This window comes from Oncorhynchus mykiss, chromosome 21 (assembly GCF_057628025.1).
Source record: "Oncorhynchus mykiss isolate SJ-2025 chromosome 21, ASM5762802v1, whole genome shotgun sequence".
NCBI lineage: Eukaryota > Metazoa > Chordata > Actinopteri > Salmoniformes > Salmonidae > Oncorhynchus > Oncorhynchus mykiss.
In genome coordinates this window covers 32,813,883-32,833,943 of record NC_143042.1, presented here as the reverse complement: position 1 = coordinate 32,833,943, position 20,061 = coordinate 32,813,883, and the positions used below count along the sequence as shown (strand labels likewise).

The 20,061-nt window shown below is 48.6% G+C and overlaps 1 protein-coding gene across 2 annotated transcripts in view; it reads right to left on the bottom strand.

Moving 5' to 3' along the window:
• Positions 1-20,061, bottom strand: part of arrb2b (arrestin, beta 2b) — an 84,123-nt gene that overhangs the window by 4,722 nt on the left and 59,340 nt on the right. For both annotated transcript variants that reach the window (XM_036957781.2, XM_090214437.1), the window contains 11 exons: positions 18,901-18,945; positions 18,522-18,724; positions 9,695-9,754; positions 9,491-9,558; positions 9,166-9,301; positions 8,824-8,908; positions 8,446-8,518; positions 6,878-7,015; positions 1,690-1,773; positions 271-347; positions 111-165 (listed from right to left, as the gene is read on the bottom strand). In XM_036957781.2, coding sequence (XP_036813676.1) covers positions 111-165; positions 271-347; positions 1,690-1,773; positions 6,878-7,015; positions 8,446-8,518; positions 8,824-8,908; positions 9,166-9,301; positions 9,491-9,558; positions 9,695-9,754; positions 18,522-18,724; positions 18,901-18,945 — 1,024 coding nt within the window. The remainder of the gene's footprint in view (positions 1-110; positions 166-270; positions 348-1,689; positions 1,774-6,877; positions 7,016-8,445; positions 8,519-8,823; positions 8,909-9,165; positions 9,302-9,490; positions 9,559-9,694; positions 9,755-18,521; positions 18,725-18,900; positions 18,946-20,061) is intronic.

The following is a 20,061-nucleotide window of genomic DNA, read 5'->3' as shown; positions in this document are numbered from 1 at the left end:
CTGACAGAGAAGGAATGGAGGAAGAGATTCAAATTGTGTTCAACAACAAACAAGGTTAAATTGAAATCTGAGAAACACACTCTCTCTCTCTCTCTCTCTCGCTCTCTTACTTTGTCTCAAACTCTATAAGGTTAGTGTCCACTGGGGCATCAGTTTCTGGGACGGCTGTTGGAGAAAGTAATGACATGGCAAAACAGGTAACTATCACTGAAAAACACTTCTATTTCTAAAATGTCATTTTCTCTCGATCACACACACACGGGTCTGTACCTGATTGAGGTCTGGAAATGTGTTGGTCTGAGGGTTTGGGGTGCATCAGGACAAAAGGTAGCTCCACCGACACGTCGCTATACAGAGGACATACACAGTCATGTTAAAGCAACGCCAGCCCACTGGGCACACCAAGTCATTTCAACAATGGACAATTGGGTAATATTTGGTCGAGACATTGTGAAGCTCTCCTAAGACCTGCGACAACCTGCGCATGCGACCTTGAACAAGCACGTTTTATACGATTGCATAAGAGGACATTTATAGTTACAGTAACTTCAAATGGATGTGTAACTCATTTTAATGTTGAACGTTACATTAGCTTGTAAGATAGGTTATTTACTGTAATACAAAAGTAATACCGAATTCTGTTTGGTTGACAACCCAACCAAATATCAACATTTAAAAGGATATGTATCTGCTGTTTGGAAAGTTCCATCTGAGCCACTGGCCTAATCCCATTCTTTAACTTCTATTTTTGGTTGAGATGGAGACGTGAATCCAACATATGATTTGTTAACTTGTCGACAAGCTAATAGGCTATTTATTGTATTTCAAATGTGATGTTGAATTGTGTTTGGTTGTCGACACACTTAAAGGAGATTTAGGGCAATTCTACTAACAAAGACTACGGAGACTCACTACGGAGATTCACTTTAAAATGTATCTCAAACAAAACCCAATGATTGCAAAGTTAAACAAACCATTCAACTCGATTCACAAGGACAACTTTTAACAGTTTCCAATGACAAACACATTTACTTCAAACAGCGCAGATGCAAAGTTAAAATGACCATTCGGAATGACTTCGATAGCAACACTGAATCTATTTACTTTGTAAGTGGAGGTCTCTCAACAATCATTCTCACGATAGCACATTGGTAAGTCAGTGACAAATATCATAGTTAAGCAAGGCTGGGCTTGATTAAAACCCTGGATGGGAGACTAAAGGATAGCTGTAGATATAGAAATTCTCTAGTAGGAAGTACTGCCTAGCCTACTGTTTTTTTCCTGATAGTGGATTTAACGTTGAAAATCTGTCGTTGTTTTAAAGGTACAAATTCAACATATTTTATGTTGAAATTTGCTTACCATGATTACACAATCCCGTGGTTGAAATTTCACCCTCAAACAACAGTTATCGTCGACTCGTTTTTTTTCCAATTCGAAACGTATTTGCCACGTTGACTCCATTCACAATAGGTTGACAAAGGAAATCGAAAACAACGTTGATTATGATTAAACTAAATTTGCCCCCCCCAAGTCGGAGACCAATCAGATGTCAGGCAGAGGTGGACCTAATACTCGTAAAACATTCCAGCTTAATCCAGGTGGAAATGTTTACTTTTTACAACCACTTCGCAAATCTATGTCAGACAGACCATTTAGTGGATGTGTATGAGCCCAGATGTAACGTACCCGCCACGGGACACCACTAGTTTGACCTTGACTCTGTAGGACACCAGGATTCCCAGAACCTCCTTATTGGACACATCTTTCACTCTGGAACACATCAAACAGACACACATCAATGAAACCCGACAGATAGACAAGAGGAAAACTGCATGCAGATACACACCCAGTTTATTAGGTGCGCCACCCCCCCGTTCACGAAAAATGGATCGTGGCTTCCTATATGAATCGAATCCAATTGTATTGGTCACATACGCATGGTTAGCAGATGTTATTGCGAGTGTAGCGAAATGCTTGTGCTTCTAGTTCCGACAGTGCAGTAATATCTAGCAAGTAATCTCACAATTCCACAACAACTACCTAATACATACAAATCGAAGTAAAGGGATGGAATAAGAATATATGCATATAAATATATGGATGAGCGATGACCAAGCGACATAGGTAAGATTAAATAGATGGTATAAAATACAGTTGATACATATGAGAAATGCAAGATATGTAAACATTATTAAAGTGGCATTATTAAAGTGACTAGTGATCCATTTATTAAAGTGGCCAATGATTTCAAGTCTGTATGTAGGCAGCAGCCTCTCTGTGTTAGTGATGGCTGTTTAACGGTCCGATGGCCTTGAGATAGAAGCTGTTTTTCAGTCTCTCGGTCCCAGCTTTGATGCACCTGTACTGATCTCGCCTTCTTGATGGTAGTGGGGTGAACAGGCAGCTCGGGTGGTTGTTGTCCTTGATGATCTTTTTGGCCTTCCTGTGACACCGGGTGCTGTAGGTGTCCTGGAGGGCAGGTAGTTTGCCTCCGGTGATGCATTGTGCAGACCGCACCACCCTCTGGAGAGCCTTGCGGTTGTGGGTGGTGCAGTTGCCGTACCAGGCGGTGATACAGCCCGACAGGATGCTCTCAATTGTGCATCTGTAAAAGTTTGTGAGGGTTTTAGGTGACAAGCCATATTTTTTCAGCCTCCTGAGGTTTCCAAACTTTCCACCTTCTCCACTGTTGTCCCGTTGATGTGGATAGGGAGGTGCTCCCTTTGCTGTTTCTTGAAGTCCACAATCATCTCCTTTGTTTTGTGGACGTTGAGTGAATGGTTGCTTTCCTGATACCACACTCCAAGTGCCCTCACCTCCTCCCTGTAGGCTGTCTCATCGTTGTTGGTAATCAAGCCCACTAGTGTTGTGCCGTGTGCAAACTTGATGATTGAGTTGGAGGCATGCATGGCCACGCGGTCGTGGGTGAACAGGGAGTACAGGAGAAGGTTGAGCACGCACCCTTGTGGGGCCCCAGTGTTGAGGATCAGCGAAGTGGAGATGTTGTTTCCTACTTTCACCACCTGGGGGCAGCCCGTCAGGAAGTCCCGGACTCAATTGCACAGGGCGGGGGTGAGACCCAGGGCCTCAAGCTTAATGATGAGCTTGGAGGGTACTATGGTGTTGAATGCTGAGCTGTAGTCAATGAACAGAATTCCTCTTGTCGAGATGGGATAGGGCAGTGTGACGTGTGATGGCGATTGTATCGTCTGTGGACCTATTGGGGCGGTATGCAAATTGAAGTGGGTCTAGGGTGGCAGGTAAGGTGGAGGTGATATGGAGCAGGATAGGGAGGGCCTGTAGTCCTTGGTAGCGGGCCTCGTCCATGGCACTGTATTATCCTCAAAGCCGGTAAAGAAGGTGTTTAGTTCAATTGCAACTCCATTTTGTCTCTATAACGACATCTCGCTTTTTTGATTGCCTTGCGGAGGGAATAACTACACTGTTTGTATTCGGCCATATTCCCCAGTCATCTTTCCATGGTTAAATGCGGTGGTTTGCTCTTTCAGTTTTGCGCAAATGCCCCCATAAGCAGGCAGACAGGCATTGAGGCATTCAGTTACTCTTTGATTAAATTTTGGAATGGGAAAACAAGGGACCTAAACGACTTTGAGCATGGTGTGATAATCGGTGGCAGGCACGCTGGATCCAGTAATACCAAAACGGCCACCCTTCTGGGCTTTTCACACACAACCGTGTGTAGGGTTTCCGACAAACAAAAAACATCCAGTCAACGACAGTCCTGTGGGAGAAAATAGCTTGTTAATGAGAGAGCTCAGCTCGAAGGATAATGGCAAGAATCGTGCAAGCTAACAGGCGGGCCACAAACAGACAAATAACAATGCAGTACGACAGTGGTGTGCAGAACGGCATCTCGGGACGCACAACTCGGTGATCCTTGTCACTGATGGGCTATTGCCACAGACGACCACACGGGGTTCCACTCCTATCAGCTAAAAACAAGAAGAAGCGGCTCCAGTGGGCACGCAATCATCAACACTGGACAATTGAGGAGTGGAAAAACATTGCCTGGTCTGAAGAATACTGGTTCCTGTTGAGTCATGCTGATGGCAGAGTCAGGATTTGGTAGAGGCAGCATGAGTCAATGGACCCATCCTGCCTGGTGTCAATGGTACAGGCTGGTGGCGGTGGTATACCACCGTCCAATCTGCAGTACTTGCGTGATGCTATCGCGTCAGCATGGACCAAAATCTCTGTGGAACGCTTACAACTTGTAGAATCCATGCCCCGAAGAATCCAGGCTGTTCTGAAGGCAAAGGGGATCTGACCCAGTACTAGATGGGCGTACCTAATAAACTGTCCTGTGAGTATATAGAGTGATACGTTGATATGAGAGGCAGTGTTGTTTGGTGGACATTCCTGCAGTCAGCATGTGGCATTGTGTTGTGTGACAAAACTGCACAGAGTAGAGTGCCCTTTTATTTTCCCCAGCACAAGGTGCACCTGTGTCATGATCATGTTGTTTAATCGTCTTCTTGATATGCCACACCTATCAGGTTGATATATTATGTTGGCAAATAAGAAATGCTCACTAACAGGAATGGAAAACTTCTGCACACATTTTTTTTGACATAATACGCTTTTTGTGGGTATGGAAAAATTCGGGGATCTTTTATTTCAGGTAATGAAACAACACTTTACATGTTGCGTATATGTTTTTACAGTGCATTCGCAAAGTATTCAGACCCCTGGACTTTTCCACATTTTGTTACGTTACAGCCTTATTCTAAAATGCATTAAATGTTTTTCCCCTCATCAATCTACACACAATACCCCATAACGACAAAGCAAAAACAGGTTTTTAGAAATTTTGGCAAATTTATATAAAAATATATATATGTTAAATTTACATAAGTATTCAGACCCTTTACTCAGTACCTTGTTGAAGAACATTTGTCAGCAATTACAGCCTCAAGCCTTATTGGGTATGACACTACAAGCCTGGCATACAGTGCCTTGCGAAAGCGTTCACCCCCCTTGGCATTTTTCCTCTTTTGTTGCCTTACAACCTGGAATTAAAATATATTTTTGTGGGGGTTTGTATCATTTGATTTACACAACATGCCTACCACTTTGAAGATGCAAAATATTTATTGTGAAACAAACAAGAAATAAGACCAAAAAAAACAGAAAACTTGAGCGTGCATAACTATTCACCCCCCAAAAGTCATAATTATTGGTACTCCTCATTTAGTACTTAGAGCAACCACCTCTGGCATGGATAACAGCATGAAGTCTTTTTTACAAGGTTAAATACTTTTTAGAGCCACCTTTTGCAGCAATTACAGCTGCAAGTCTCTTGCGATATGTCTCTATAAGCTTGGCACATCTAGCGACTGGGATTTTTGCCCATTTTTCAAGGCAGAACTGCTCCAGCTCCTTCGAGTTGGATGGGTTCTGCTGGTGTTTCCCTCAATAATTTCCCTGTATTTAGCGCCATCCATCATTCCTTCAATTCTGACGAGTTTCCCAGTCCCTGCTGATGAACAACTGCTGCCACCACCATGCTTTGCCTTGATGACAGCTGTGCACACTCTTGGCATTCTCTCAACCAGCTTCACCTGGAATGCTTTTCCAACAGGCTTGTAGGAGTTCCCACACATGCTGAGCACTTGTTGGCTGCTTTTCCTTCACTCTGCGATCCGACTCATCCCAAACCATCTCAATTGGGTTGAGGTCGGGTGATTGTGGAGGCCAGGTCGTCTGATGCAGCAGTCCATCACTCTCTTTCTTGGTCAAATAGCCCTTACACAGCCTGGAGGTGTATTGGGTCATTGTTCTGTTGAAAAACAAATGATAGTCCCACTAAGCACAAACCAGATGGGATGGCGTATCGCTCCAGAATGCTGTGGTAGCCATGTTGGTTAAACATGCCTTGAATTCTAAATATATCACTGACAGTGTCACCAGAAAAACAGCCCCACACCATCAAACCTCCTCCTTCCCTGCTTCACGTAGGGAACCACACATGCAGAGATCATTCGTTCACCTACTCTGAGTCTCAAATTTGGACTTGTCAGGCCAAAGGACAGATTTCCACCAGCACGTCTCTTCTTCTTATTGGTGTCGTTTAGTTGTGGTTTCTTTGCAGCAATTCAACCATGAAGGCCTGATTCACACAATCTTCTCTGAACAGTTGATGTTGAGATGTGTCTGTTACTTGAACTCTGTGAAGCATTTATTTGGGCTGCAATCTGAGGTGCAGTTAACTTTAATGAACTTATCCTCTGCAGCAGAGGTAACTCTGGGTCTTCCTTTCCTGTAGCGGTCCTCAGGAGATCCAGTTTCATCAAAGCGCTTGATGGTTTTTGCGTCTGCACTTGAAGAAAGTTCTTGAAATGTTCTGTATTGACTGACCTTCACATCTTAAAGTAATGATGGATTGTCTTTTCTCTTTGCTTGTTTGAGATGTTTTTGCCATAATATGGATTTGGTCTTTTACCAAATAGGGCCATCTTCTGTATACCACCCCTACCTTGTCACAACACAACTGTTTGGCTGAAATGCATTAAGAAGGAAAGAAATTCCACAAATTAATTTTTAACAAGGCACACCTGTTAATTGAAATGCATTCCAGGAGACTACCTCATGAAGCTGGTTGAGAGAACGCCGAAAGTGTGCAAAGCTGTCAAGGCAAATTTGAAGAATCTCAAATATAAAATATATTTTGAAACATTTTTGGTTACTACATGATTCTATATGTGTTCATAGTTTTGATGTCTTCACTTTTATTCTACAATGTGGAAAATAGTAAAAAATAAAGATAAACGCTGGAATTAGTAGGTGTCCAAACGTTTGACTGGTACTGTATGTGAGTTTTCATGTGCCTGTCTCTCTCTCTCTAATCTCTTACATGGTGCTGGAGGCCAGGTTGGTGTCTTCGTGCTTCAGCTTCCCGTCCAGAGCCAGGCCTCTCTTCTCTCTGTTATTGGTGAGCATGGGAGTCAGGGTGTACACCTTACAGAACGTACTGCTGGGGGACACCTGGTCACTGTGGAGAGAGAAAGAATTGATCATATCTCTGTTTCATCATACGTGGTTGTTTTTTTAATCACTCACTCTCGTTCGTACACGCGTCCACAACGCTTGGGAAGCAGTAAGGAAAGTTGAGAGGAAAGAAAAGGATTAAAGATGCTGACATTAGAGCAGAGAGGAAGAGGATTATTGAAGGGGACTAGATTGGGTACCAGTCAGAGATTTCCCGCAATATGAGAGGAAGGGTAATTGGGATTTGGGGCCATTGGCTTCTTGAAGAGGACTGGATAAGGGGGGGACCAAAAGGATAATTATCCAGGTGGGAGGTTAGGCATCAAGATTTAGGCTATGAGGGTTTTGGTGAGCCTAAATCAAGCCAGGCACTGGGGTTGTGGGGAGGTCTAGGTCTGCGAGTTCCGGGGGTTAAAGTAACTGTCCAGTGAAAATCTCACTTTTAAAAGTTCATATTCGGTTAACTCATCCCCAAATAATGTTGTTGACTCATCATATGCTCGTATGAGGCCAAATAATGAATTGGAAGGGGGGGGGGGGGGGGTACACTTCAAAAACCCCACCTCAAACTTGTATCTCAAACAGACCGTTTCAAAAATGCTTGCTATTTCCTCATAAAGGATGACGTCATGACTTGGCCAATCAGCGATCTACTCGTATTCATATTTGAATAACCGGTTCACACCCACACCATTCGGTTGTTGGGAGTACGCCCACACCATTTAAAACACAGAAAAGCAGCTTTTTTAACACACTTAATAAACAAATTCGAGGTCATATTTGATAGAAATCTGGAAACACTGGATAGTTACTTTAAGCCATTCGTACTGTTGCTCCTCTACTCACCAGTCGGCGGTGTGGCCCACAGACTTATTGTAGGTGTCACATCTGTGCAGCACTACATCAGTCACCTGTAAAACTACAGTACAGGGGGAGAGAACACCAACTCCATGATGTCATAACAAGGGGACGAGGGGCTGTGATGTTACTAGACGGGTTGGAGGTGATGAGGTTGCCTGGGGTCTCAGAGTGGGTTGGGTGGGAGGTAGCAGGGCAGGAGAGGTGTTGAGCTGAGAGGAGGAGAGGGGCAGTCTGGAATGGTAGTACCAGTAGAAAGGTGGGTTTGCAGGGTCTGGTATATCGGGAGAGGGGCAGGAGTATGATGTCGAAGCATAGCACATTTTCAGTGAGCATAGAGGGTCAGACAACATGAGGGTAGAAGTTATGCAGAAATAATGAACGAAGAGTACCGAAAGTGAGTCTCTATTTGGCCACACAACCTGTGCGTTATTCACCCAACATTCTCTCACAGAGGAGAAAAGAGAGAGGTGAAAAAAAAGGAGAGTGGTCCCGAGGGCCAAAGGAGAGAGAGAGCGTGATAAAGAGAAGGTTACAGGGATGGAGAGAGAGGTTCCGGAGAGAAGGGGTACTCACTCTGCCTCCTCCTGTGCAACAGGACACTTGTACTGAGCCGTACTGAACAGACAGATATCGGCATACTGACGCACTGCGGCAGGGGAGAGAACGGGTTAACAACACCAGGAGAGGCAAACTACTGACAGACACACAGCAACAAAAGATGGAGAGAGCAGAGGAGTGGCAGATGGGAAGGTTTGCGCCTCTCCTCTGCTACAGCCTTTCCCAAATCGCTCCGAAACCCTCACCCTTGGGCCTAACCCCTCGATGTTTGTAGATCTGTAGGGTTTGGGTAAGTATTAGCAGTGCAGTGATGGAGCTTATGCATAAAAGAAGGGTTGGGGCGAGGGGGGGGAGATTGACTTGGGGCCAGCTGATTACACGTTTGTCTCTTACCTGAAATTTTCACCCTCTTCACTGTTTTGGTGGAGTTGTTGGTGACATGGACATTCACACTGATAGGCTCTCCATGGTAGTAGAGCTGAGAAAGAGGGGGAGGAAGAGAGGAAGACAGAAGAGCGGAAGACCGAGCGAGAACGAGAAGGAAAGGAAGAGACGGAGAGAACGGGGAGGAGTGAATTCGGTTGGTTGGGGCGATAATCTCAGGCTTTAACCAATCCAATCAACCAAATGTTTGCATAACGCTTTTAACTAATTAATTAATGTGTGTGTGTGTGTGTCCGTCGTGCGTCTGTCTAAGCGCGTCGGCTTCTGTCTGTCTCGGGGGGCCTGCCCTACCTCTTTATCCAGTGAGGCCTCTAGATGTAGGGATCTATCTGACAGTAGGAAGGATCGCGTCGTCTCCACCATGGGCTGAGGACCAGGCTTCTCAGGGGCGTACTGCACCTTACGGATCACCAGACGCACAGAGTTCCTATAACAACATATGTAATATCATATGAAAAAGCTAGTCATATAACAAACACACACACACACACACACACACACACACACACACACACACACACACACACACTAGGGTTATCAACAGCACATACACAATCACTTAAACCATCTGCACTGAATCCCCGGATCAAAACGCAGGGCTTCGACGACACTGTACCTTTTGTGTATTTTCTCCTCTACAGTCCTGGCGCAGAAGGCTCTGACCTCAAAGTCCACTCCACAAGCCTGAGCAGAGACGAAGGCAGAGGCAGATAATCAATCAAAAGTTTTGTGTGTGTGTGTGTGTGTGTGTGTGTGTGTGTGTGTGTGTGTGTGTGTGTGTGTGTGTGTGTGTGTGTGTGTGTGTGTGTGGTCTCTGTACCTTCCCCGTGTCCTCTGGTCCTGGCTGTAGAGTGACTGAGCAGGGCAGGTTCTGAGGGATCTGAAAGAGAGATATGTGACAGTCACGCCACAGAATCAATACACACCTGCTCACCAACAAACAGGCACACAGACACCGGAGACAGAAACGCACAACCACAGAATTGAACACGGGCAAAGAGGAACCTAAACAAGTTGATTTAAAAGGGGTGTTTGCTGCGCAGTGGGCCAGTCTACAGAACTCACGGTGAAGTTGAACCGGTGTGTTTGCTGCTCAGTGGGCCAGTCTACAGAACTCACGGTGAAGTTGAACGGGTGTGTTTGCTGCTCAGTGGGCCAGTCTACAGAACTCACGGTGAAGTTGAACCGGTGTGTTTGCTGCGCAGTGGGCCAGTCTACAGAACTCACGGTGAAGTTGAACCGGTGTGTTTGCTGCGCAGTGGGCCAGTCTACAGAACTCACGGTGAAGTTGAACGGGTGTGTTTGCTGCACAGTGGGCCAGTCTACAGAACTCACGGTGAAGTTGAACCGGTGTGTTTGCTGCGCAGTGGGCCAGTCTACAGAACTCACGGTAAAGTTGAACGGGTGTGTTTGCTGCGCAGTGGGCCAGTCTACAGAACTCACGGTAAAGTTGAACGGGTGTGTTTGCTGCGCAGTGGGCCAGTCTACAGAACTCACGGTGAAGTTGAACCGGTGTGTTTGCTGCTCAGTGGGCCAGTCTACAGAACTCACGGTGAAGTTGAACGGGTGTGTTTGCTGCACAGTGGGCCAGTCTACAGAACTCACGGTGAAGTTGAACGGGTGTGTTTGCTGCTCAGTGGGCCAGTCTACAGAACTCACGGTGAAGTTGGAAGGGTGTGTTTGCTGCGCAGTGGGCCAGTCTACAGAACTCACGGTAAAGTTGAACGGGTGTGTTTGCTGCGCAGTGGGTCAGTCTACAGAACTCACAGTGAAGTTGAACCGGTGTGTTTGCTGCACAGTGGGCCAGTCTACAGAACTCACGGTAAGTTGAACGGGTGTGTTTGCTGCGCAGTGGGTCAGTCTACAGAACTCACGGTGAAGTTGAACCGGTGTGTTTGCTGCGCAGTGGGCCAGTCTACAGAACTCACGGTGAAGTTGAACGGGTGTGTTTGCTGCGCAGTGGGCCAGTCTACAGAACTCACGGTGAGGTTGAACGGGTGTGTTTGCTGCACAGTGGGCCAGTCTACAGAACTCACGGTGAAGTTGAACCGGTGTGTTTGCTGCGCAGTGGGCCAGTCTACAGAACTCACGGTGAAGTTGAACGGGTGTGTTTGCTGCGCAGTGGGCCAGTCTACAGAACTCACGGTGAAGTTGAACGGGTGTGTTTGCTGCACAGTGGGCCAGTCTACAGAACTCACGGTGATGTTGAACGGGTGTGTTTGCTGCGCAGTGGGCCAGTCTACAGAACTCACGGTGAAGTTGAACGGGTGTGTTTGCTGCACAGTGGGCCAGTCTACAGAACTCACGGTGAGGTTGAACGGGTGTGTTTGCTGCTCAGTGGAAAGGTCTACAGAACTCACGGTGAAGTTGAACGGGTGTGTTTGCTGCGCAGTGGGCCAGTCTACAGAACTCACGGTGAAGTTGAAAGGGTGTGTTTGCTGCGCAGTGGGCCAGTCTACAGAACTCACGGTGAAGTTGAACGGGTGTGTTTGCTGCTCAGTGGGCCAGTCTACAAAACTCACGGTGAAGTTGAACGGGTGTGTTTGCTGCACAGTGGGCCAGTCTACAGAACTCACGGTGAAGTTGAACGGGTGTGTTTGCTGCTCAGTGGGCCAGTCTACAGAACTCACGGTGAAGTTGGAAGGGTGTGTTTGCTGCGCAGTGGGCCAGTCTACAGAACTCACGGTAAAGTTGAACGGTGTGTTTGCTGCGCAGTGGGTCAGTCTACAGAACTCACAGTGAAGTTGAACCGGTGTGTTTGCTGCACAGTGGGCCAGTCTACAGAACTCACGGTGAAGTTGAACGGGTGTGTTTGCTGCACAGTGGGTCAGTCTACAGAACTCACGGTGAAGTTGAACCGGTGTGTTTGCTGCGCAGTGTGCCAGTCTACAGAACTCACGGTGAAGTTGAACGGGTGTGTTTGCTGCGCAGTGGGCCAGTCTACAGAACTCACGGTGAAGTTGAACGGGTGTGTTTGCTGCTCAGTGGGCCAGTCTACAGAACTCACGGTGAAGTTGAACGGGTGTGTTTGCTGCGCAGTGGGCCAGTCTACAGAACTCACGGTAAAGTTGAACCGGTGTGTTTGCTGCTCAGTGGGCCAGTCTACAGAACTCACGGTGAAGTTGAACGGGTGTGTTTGCTGCACAGTGGGCCAGTCTACAGAACTCACGGTGAAGTTGAACGGGTGTGTTTGCTGCTCAGTGGGCCAGTCTACAGAACTCACGGTGAAGTTGGAAGGGTGTGTTTGCTGCGCAGTGGGCCAGTCTACAGAACTCACGGTAAAGTTGAACGGGTGTGTTTGCTGCGCAGTGGGTCAGTCTACAGAACTCACAGTGAAGTTGAACCGGTGTGTTTGCTGCACAGTGGGCCAGTCTACAGAACTCACGGTAAGTTGAACGGGTGTGTTTGCTGCGCAGTGGGTCAGTCTACAGAACTCACGGTGAGGTTGAACGGGTGTGTTTGCTGCTCAGTGGAAAGGTCTACAGAACTCACGGTGAAGTTGAACGGGTGTGTTTGCTGCGCAGTGGGCCAGTCTACAGAACTCACGGTGAAGTTGAACGGGTGTGTTTGCTGCTCAGTGGGCCAGTCTACAGAACTCACGGTGAAGTTGAACCGGTGTGTTTGCTGCGCAGTGGGCCAGTCTACAGAACTCACGGTGAAGTTGAACGGGTGTGTTTGCTGCTCAGTGGGCCAGTCTACAAAACTCACGGTGAAGTTGAACGGGTGTGTTTGCTGCACAGTGGGCCAGTCTACAGAACTCACGGTGAAGTTGAACGGGTGTGTTTGCTGCTCAGTGGGCCAGTCTACAGAACTCACGGTGAAGTTGGAAGGGTGTGTTTGCTGCGCAGTGGGCCAGTCTACAGAACTCACGGTAAAGTTGAACGGGTGTGTTTGCTGCGCAGTGGGTCAGTCTACAGAACTCACAGTGAAGTTGAACCGGTGTGTTTGCTGCACAGTGGGCCAGTCTACAGAACTCACGGTGAAGTTGAACGGGTGTGTTTGCTGCACAGTGGGCCAGTCTACAGAACTCACGGTGAAGTTGAACGGGTGTGTTTGCTGCTCAGTGGGCCAGTCTACAGAACTCACGGTGAAGTTGAACCGGTGTGTTTGCTGCGCAGTGGGCCAGTCTACAGAACTCACGGTGAAGTTGAACGGGTGTGTTTGCTGCTCAGTGGGCCAGTCTAGAAAACTCACGGTGAAGTTGAACGGGTGTGTTTGCTGCACAGTGGGCCAGTCTACAGAACTCACGGTGAAGTTGAACGGGTGTGTTTGCTGCTCAGTGGGCCAGTCTACAGAACTCACGGTGAAGTTGGAAGGGTGTGTTTGCTGCGCAGTGGGCCAGTCTACAGAACTCACGGTAAAGTTGAACGGGTGTGTTTGCTGCGCAGTGGGTCAGTCTACAGAACTCACAGTGAAGTTGAACCGGTGTGTTTGCTGCACAGTGGGCCAGTCTACAGAACTCACGGTGAAGTTGAACGGGTGTGTTTGCTGCACAGTGGGTCAGTCTACAGAACTCACGGTGAAGTTGAACCGGTGTGTTTGCTGCGCAGTGTGCCAGTCTACAGAACTCACGGTGAAGTTGAACGGGTGTGTTTGCTGCGCAGTGGGCCAGTCTACAGAACTCACGGTGAAGTTGAACGGGTGTGTTTGCTGCTCAGTGGGCCAGTCTACAGAACTCACGGTGAAGTTGAACGGGTGTGTTTGCTGCGCAGTGGGCCAGTCTACAGAACTCACGGTGAAGTTGAACGGGTGTGTTTGCTGCTCAGTGGGCCAGTCTACAGAACTCACGGTGAAGTTGAACGGGTGTGTTTGCTGCGCAGTGGGCCAGTCTACAGAACTCACGGTAAAGTTGAACCGGTGTGTTTGCTGCTCAGTGGGCCAGTCTACAGAACTCACGGTGAAGTTGAACGGGTGTGTTTGCTGCTCAGTGGGCCAGTCTACAGAACTCACGGTAAAGTTGAACCGGTGTGTTTGCTGCACAGTGGGCCAGTCTACAGAACTCACGGTGAAGTTGAACGGGTGTGTTTGCTGCTCAGTGGGCCAGTCTACAGAACTCACGGTGAAGTTGAACGGGTGTGTTTGCTGCTCAGTGGGCCAGTCTACAGAACTCACGGTGAAGTTGAACGGGTGTGTTTGCTGCTCAGTGGGCCAGTCTACAGAACTCACGGTAAAGTTGAACCGGTGTGTTTGCTGCACAGTGGGCCAGTCTACAGAACTCACGGTGAAGTTGAACGGGTGTGTTTGCTGCTCAGTGGGCCAGTCTACAGAACTCACGGTGAAGTTGAACGGGTGTGTTTGCTGCACAGTGGGCCAGTCTACAGAACTCACGGTGAAGTTGAACGGGTGTGTTTGCTGCTCAGTGGGCCAATCTACAGAACTCACGGTGAAGTTGGAAGGGTGTGTTTGCTGCGCAGTGGGCCAGTCTACAGAACTCACGGTAAAGTTGAACGGGTGTGTTTGCTGCGCAGTGGGTCAGTCTACAGAACTCACAGTGAAGTTGAACCGGTGTGTTTGCTGCTCAGTGGGCCAGTCTACAGAACTCACGGTGAAGTTGAACGGGTGTGTTTGCTGCACAGTGGGCCAGTCTACAGAACTCACGGTGAAGTTGAACGGGTGTGTTTGCTGCTCAGTGGGCCAGTCTACAGAACTCACGGTGAAGTTGGAAGGGTGTGTTTGCTGCGCAGTGGGCCAGTCTACAGAACTCACGGTAAAGTTGAACGGGTGTGTTTGCTGCGCAGTGGGTCAGTCTACAGAACTCACAGTGAAGTTGAACCGGTGTGTTTGCTGCACAGTGGGCCAGTCTACAGAACTCACGGTAAGTTGAACGGGTGTGTTTGCTGCGCAGTGGGTCAGTCTACAGAACTCACGGTGAAGTTGAACCGGTGTGTTTGCTGCGCAGTGGGCCAGTCTACAGAACTCACGGTGAAGTTGAACGGGTGTGTTTGCTGCGCAGTGGGCCAGTCTACAGAACTCACGGTGAGGTTGAACGGGTGTGTTTGCTGCACAGTGGGCCAGTCTACAGAACTCACGGTGAAGTTGAACCGGTGTGTTTGCTGCGCAGTGGGCCAGTCTACAGAACTCACGGTGAAGTTGAACGGGTGTGTTTGCTGCGCAGTGGGCCAGTCTACAGAACTCACGGTGAAGTTGAACGGGTGTGTTTGCTGCACAGTGGGCCAGTCTACAGAACTCACGGTGATGTTGAACGGGTGTGTTTGCTGCGCAGTGGGCCAGTCTACAGAACTCACGGTGAAGTTGAACGGGTGTGTTTGCTGCACAGTGGGCCAGTCTACAGAACTCACGGTGAGGTTGAACGGGTGTGTTTGCTGCTCAGTGGAAAGGTCTACAGAACTCACGGTGAAGTTGAACGGGTGTGTTTGCTGCGCAGTGGGCCAGTCTACAGAACTCACGGTGAAGTTGAACGGGTGTGTTTGCTGCTCAGTGGGCCAGTCTACAGAACTCACGGTGAAGTTGAACCGGTGTGTTTGCTGCGCAGTGGGCCAGTCTACAGAACTCACGGTGAAGTTGAACGGGTGTGTTTGCTGCTCAGTGGGCCAGTCTACAAAACTCACGGTGAAGTTGAACGGGTGTGTTTGCTGCACAGTGGGCCAGTCTACAGAACTCACGGTGAAGTTGAACGGGTGTGTTTGCTGCTCAGTGGGCCAGTCTACAGAACTCACGGTGAAGTTGGAAGGGTGTGTTTGCTGCGCAGTGGGCCAGTCTACAGAACTCACGGTAAAGTTGAACGGGTGTGTTTGCTGCGCAGTGGGTCAGTCTACAGAACTCACAGTGAAGTTGAACCGGTGTGTTTGCTGCACAGTGGGCCAGTCTACAGAACTCACGGTGAAGTTGAACGGGTGTGTTTGCTGCACAGTGGGCCAGTCTACAGAACTCACGGTGAAGTTGAACGGGTGTGTTTGCTGCTCAGTGGGCCAGTCTACAGAACTCACGGTGAAGTTGAACGGGTGTGTTTGCTGCGCAGTGGGCCAGTCTACAGAACTCACGGTGAAGTTGAACGGGTGTGTTTGCTGCTCAGTGGGCCAGTCTACAAAACTCACGGTGAAGTTGAACGGGTGTGTTTGCTGCACAGTGGGCCAGTCTACAGAACTCACGGTGAAGTTGAACGGGTGTGTTTGCTGCTCAGTGGGCCAGTCTACAGAACTCACGGTGAAGTTGGAAGGGTGTGTTTGCTGCGCAGTGGGCCAGTCTACAGAACTCACGGTAAAGTTGAACGGGTGTGTTTGCTGCGCAGTGGGTCAGTCTACAGAACTCACAGTGAAGTTGAACCGGTGTGTTTGCTGCACAGTGGGCCAGTCTACAGAACTCACGGTGAAGTTGAACGGGTGTGTTTGCTGCACAGTGGGTCAGTCTACAGAACTCACGGTGAAGTTGAACCGGTGTGTTTGCTGCGCAGTGTGCCAGTCTACAGAACTCACGGTGAAGTTGAACGGGTGTGTTTGCTGCGCAGTGGGCCAGTCTACAGAACTCACGGTGAAGTTGAACGGGTGTGTTTGCTGCTCAGTGGGCCAGTCTACAGAACTCACGGTGAAGTTGAACGGGTGTGTTTGCTGCGCAGTGGGCCAGTCTACAGAACTCACGGTGAAGTTGAACGGGTGTGTTTGCTGCTCAGTGGGCCAGTCTACAGAACTCACGGTGAAGTTGAACGGGTGTGTTTGCTGCGCAGTGGGCCAGTCTACAGAACTCACGGTAAAGTTGAACCGGTGTGTTTGCTGCTCAGTGGGCCAGTCTACAGAACTCACGGTGAAGTTGAACGGGTGTGTTTGCTGCTCAGTGGGCCAGTCTACAGAACTCACGGTAAAGTTGAACCGGTGTGTTTGCTGCACAGTGGGCCAGTCTACAGAACTCACGGTGAAGTTGAACGGGTGTGTTTGCTGCTCAGTGGGCCAGTCTACAGAACTCACGGTGAAGTTGAACGGGTGTGTTTGCTGCTCAGTGGGCCAGTCTACAGAACTCACGGTGAAGTTGAACGGGTGTGTTTGCTGCTCAGTGGGCCAGTCTACAGAACTCACGGTAAAGTTGAACCGGTGTGTTTGCTGCACAGTGGGCCAGTCTACAGAACTCACGGTGAAGTTGAACGGGTGTGTTTGCTGCTCAGTGGGCCAGTCTACAGAACTCACGGTGAAGTTGAACGGGTGTGTTTGCTGCACAGTGGGCCAGTCTACAGAACTCACGGTGAAGTTGAACGGGTGTGTTTGCTGCTCAGTGGGCCAATCTACAGAACTCACGGTGAAGTTGGAAGGGTGTGTTTGCTGCGCAGTGGGCCAGTCTACAGAACTCACGGTAAAGTTGAACGGGTGTGTTTGCTGCGCAGTGGGTCAGTCTACAGAACTCACAGTGAAGTTGAACCGGTGTGTTTGCTGCACAGTGGGCCAGTCTACAGAACTCACGGTAAAGTTGAACGGGTGTGTTTGCTGCGCAGTGGGTCAGTCTACAGAACTCACGGTGAAGTTGAACCGGTGTGTTTGCTGCGCAGTGGGCCAGTCTACAGAACTCACGGTGAAGTTGAACGGGTGTGTTTGCTGCGCAGTGGGCCAGTCTACAGAACTCACGGTGAGGTTGAACGGGTGTGTTTGCTGCACAGTGGGCCAGTCTACAGAACTCACGGTGAAGTTGAACCGGTGTGTTTGCTGCGCAGTGGGCCAGTCTACAGAACTCACGGTGAAGTTGAACGGGTGTGTTTGCTGCGCAGTGGGCCAGTCTACAGAACTCACGGTGAAGTTGAACGGGTGTGTTTGCTGCACAGTGGGCCAGTCTACAGAACTCACGGTGATGTTGAACGGGTGTGTTTGCTGCGCAGTGGGCCAGTCTACAGAACTCACGGTGAAGTTGAACGGGTGTGTTTGCTGCACAGTGGGCCAGTCTACAGAACTCACGGTGAGGTTGAACGGGTGTGTTTGCTGCTCAGTGGAAAGGTCTACAGAACTCACGGTGAAGTTGAACGGGTGTGTTTGCTGCGCAGTGGGCCAGTCTACAGAACTCACGGTGAAGTTGAACGGGTGTGTTTGCTGCGCAGTGGGCCAGTCTACAGAACTCACGGTGAGGTTGAACGGGTGTGTTTGCTGCGCAGTGGGCCAGTCTACAGAACTCACGGTGAAGTTGAACGGGTGTGTTTGCTGCGCAGTGGGCCAGTCTACAGAACTCACGGTGAAGTTGAACCGGTGTGTTTGCTGCTCAGTGGGCCAGTCTACAGAACTCACGGTGAGGTTGAACGGGTGTGTTTGCTGCTCAGTGGGCCAGTCTACAGAACTCACGGTGAAGTTGAACCGGTGTGTTTGCTGCTCAGTGGGCCAGTCTACAGAACTCACGGTGAAGTTGAACGGGTGTGTTTGCTGCTCAGTGGGCCAGTCTACAGAACTCACGGTGAAGTTGAACGGGTGTGTTTGCTGCTCAGTGGGCCAGTCTACAAAACTCACGGTGAAGTTGAACGGGTGTGTTTGCTGCTCAGTGGGCCAGTCTACAGAACTCACGGTGAAGTTGAACGGGTGTGTTTGCTGCTCAGTGGGCCAGTCTACAGAACTCACGGTGAAGTTGAACGGGTGTGTTTGCTGCTCAGTGGGCCAGTCTACAGAACTCACGGTGAAGTTGGAAGGGTGTGTTTGCTGCACAGTGGGCCAGTCTACAGAACTCACGGTGAAGTTGAACGGGTGTGCGTGCTGGCCCAGCTTCTTCAGCAGTCTCTCCTGCAGGTGGCTGAGTGGTTTCCGCTCCTCCTCTGTGGTGGCGGCGGGGAAGGCCTGGAAGGTGGAGATGTAGAGGTCTTTCCTAAAGGACAAACCCAGAACGTCCAGGTCCTCACGGCCATACCGGAACGCACAGGTCAGAGTCACAAAGACTGGAGGAGGAGGGGAGGGAGAGGGAGAGGGAGGAGGAAGAGATCGCAGGGGGGAAAATGAAGAAGAAGGAGAGAGGGGAGACGGGAACATGAGAAGAGTAATAAAGGGATGTGAAATTGTGAATACTTTATTATTATTTTTAATCACTCGCGAGCGTGCACTCACACACACTTACCTTTACGGTCTTTTAGGTACTCTGGGTCTATTAGTAGCACTCCATCTGTAGAAAAACAACACACACACACAGTGAAAAACAACACACACACACACACACCGTGAAAAACAACACACACACACTGTGAAAAACACACACACACACACACACACAATGTGAAAAACACACACACACTGTGAAAAAAACACACACACACACACACTGTGAAAAACACACACACACACACACACTGTGAAAAACACACACACACACTGTGAAACACACACACACACACACACTGAAAAACAACACACACACACACTGTGAACAACACACACTGTGAAAAACAACACACTGTGAAAAACACACACACACACTGTGAAAAACACACACACACACACACAGTGAAAAACACACACACACACACACTGTGAAAAACACACACACACACACTGTGAAAAACACACACACACACACACTGTGAAACACACACACACACACTGTGAAACACACACACACACACTGTGAAACACACACACACACACACTGAAAAACAACACACACACTGTGAACAACACACACTGTGAAAAACCACACACTGTGAAAAACCACACACCGTGAAAAACCACACACCGTGAAAAACAACACACACACACACACACACACACTGTGAAAAACAACACACACTGTGAAAAACACACACTGTGAAAAACCACACACCGTGAAAAACCACACACCGTGAAAAACAACACACACACACACACACACACACACACGCACACATACATGCACACACAGTGAAAAACAACACACTCTGTGAAAAACAACACACCCACACACATCGAAGAACACACACACACACACAGTGAAAAACAACACACTCTGTGAAAAACAACACACCCACACACATCGAAGAACACACACACACACACACTGTGAAAAACCACACACACTGTGAAAAACAACACACACACACACACACACACACACACACACACACACATACACAGAGATCATATTATGTATGAGTGTTTCTGTTACCCAAGCCGCACAGTATTTGGTTAGTGAGATTGAGAGTAATAGTCAGATGTGCATGCTCATACACACGCACACACTACTGAAGCTGCATTGTACGCAAAAATACAGAGTACACAAAAATACTTTACTTCTTAAAGCCGACAG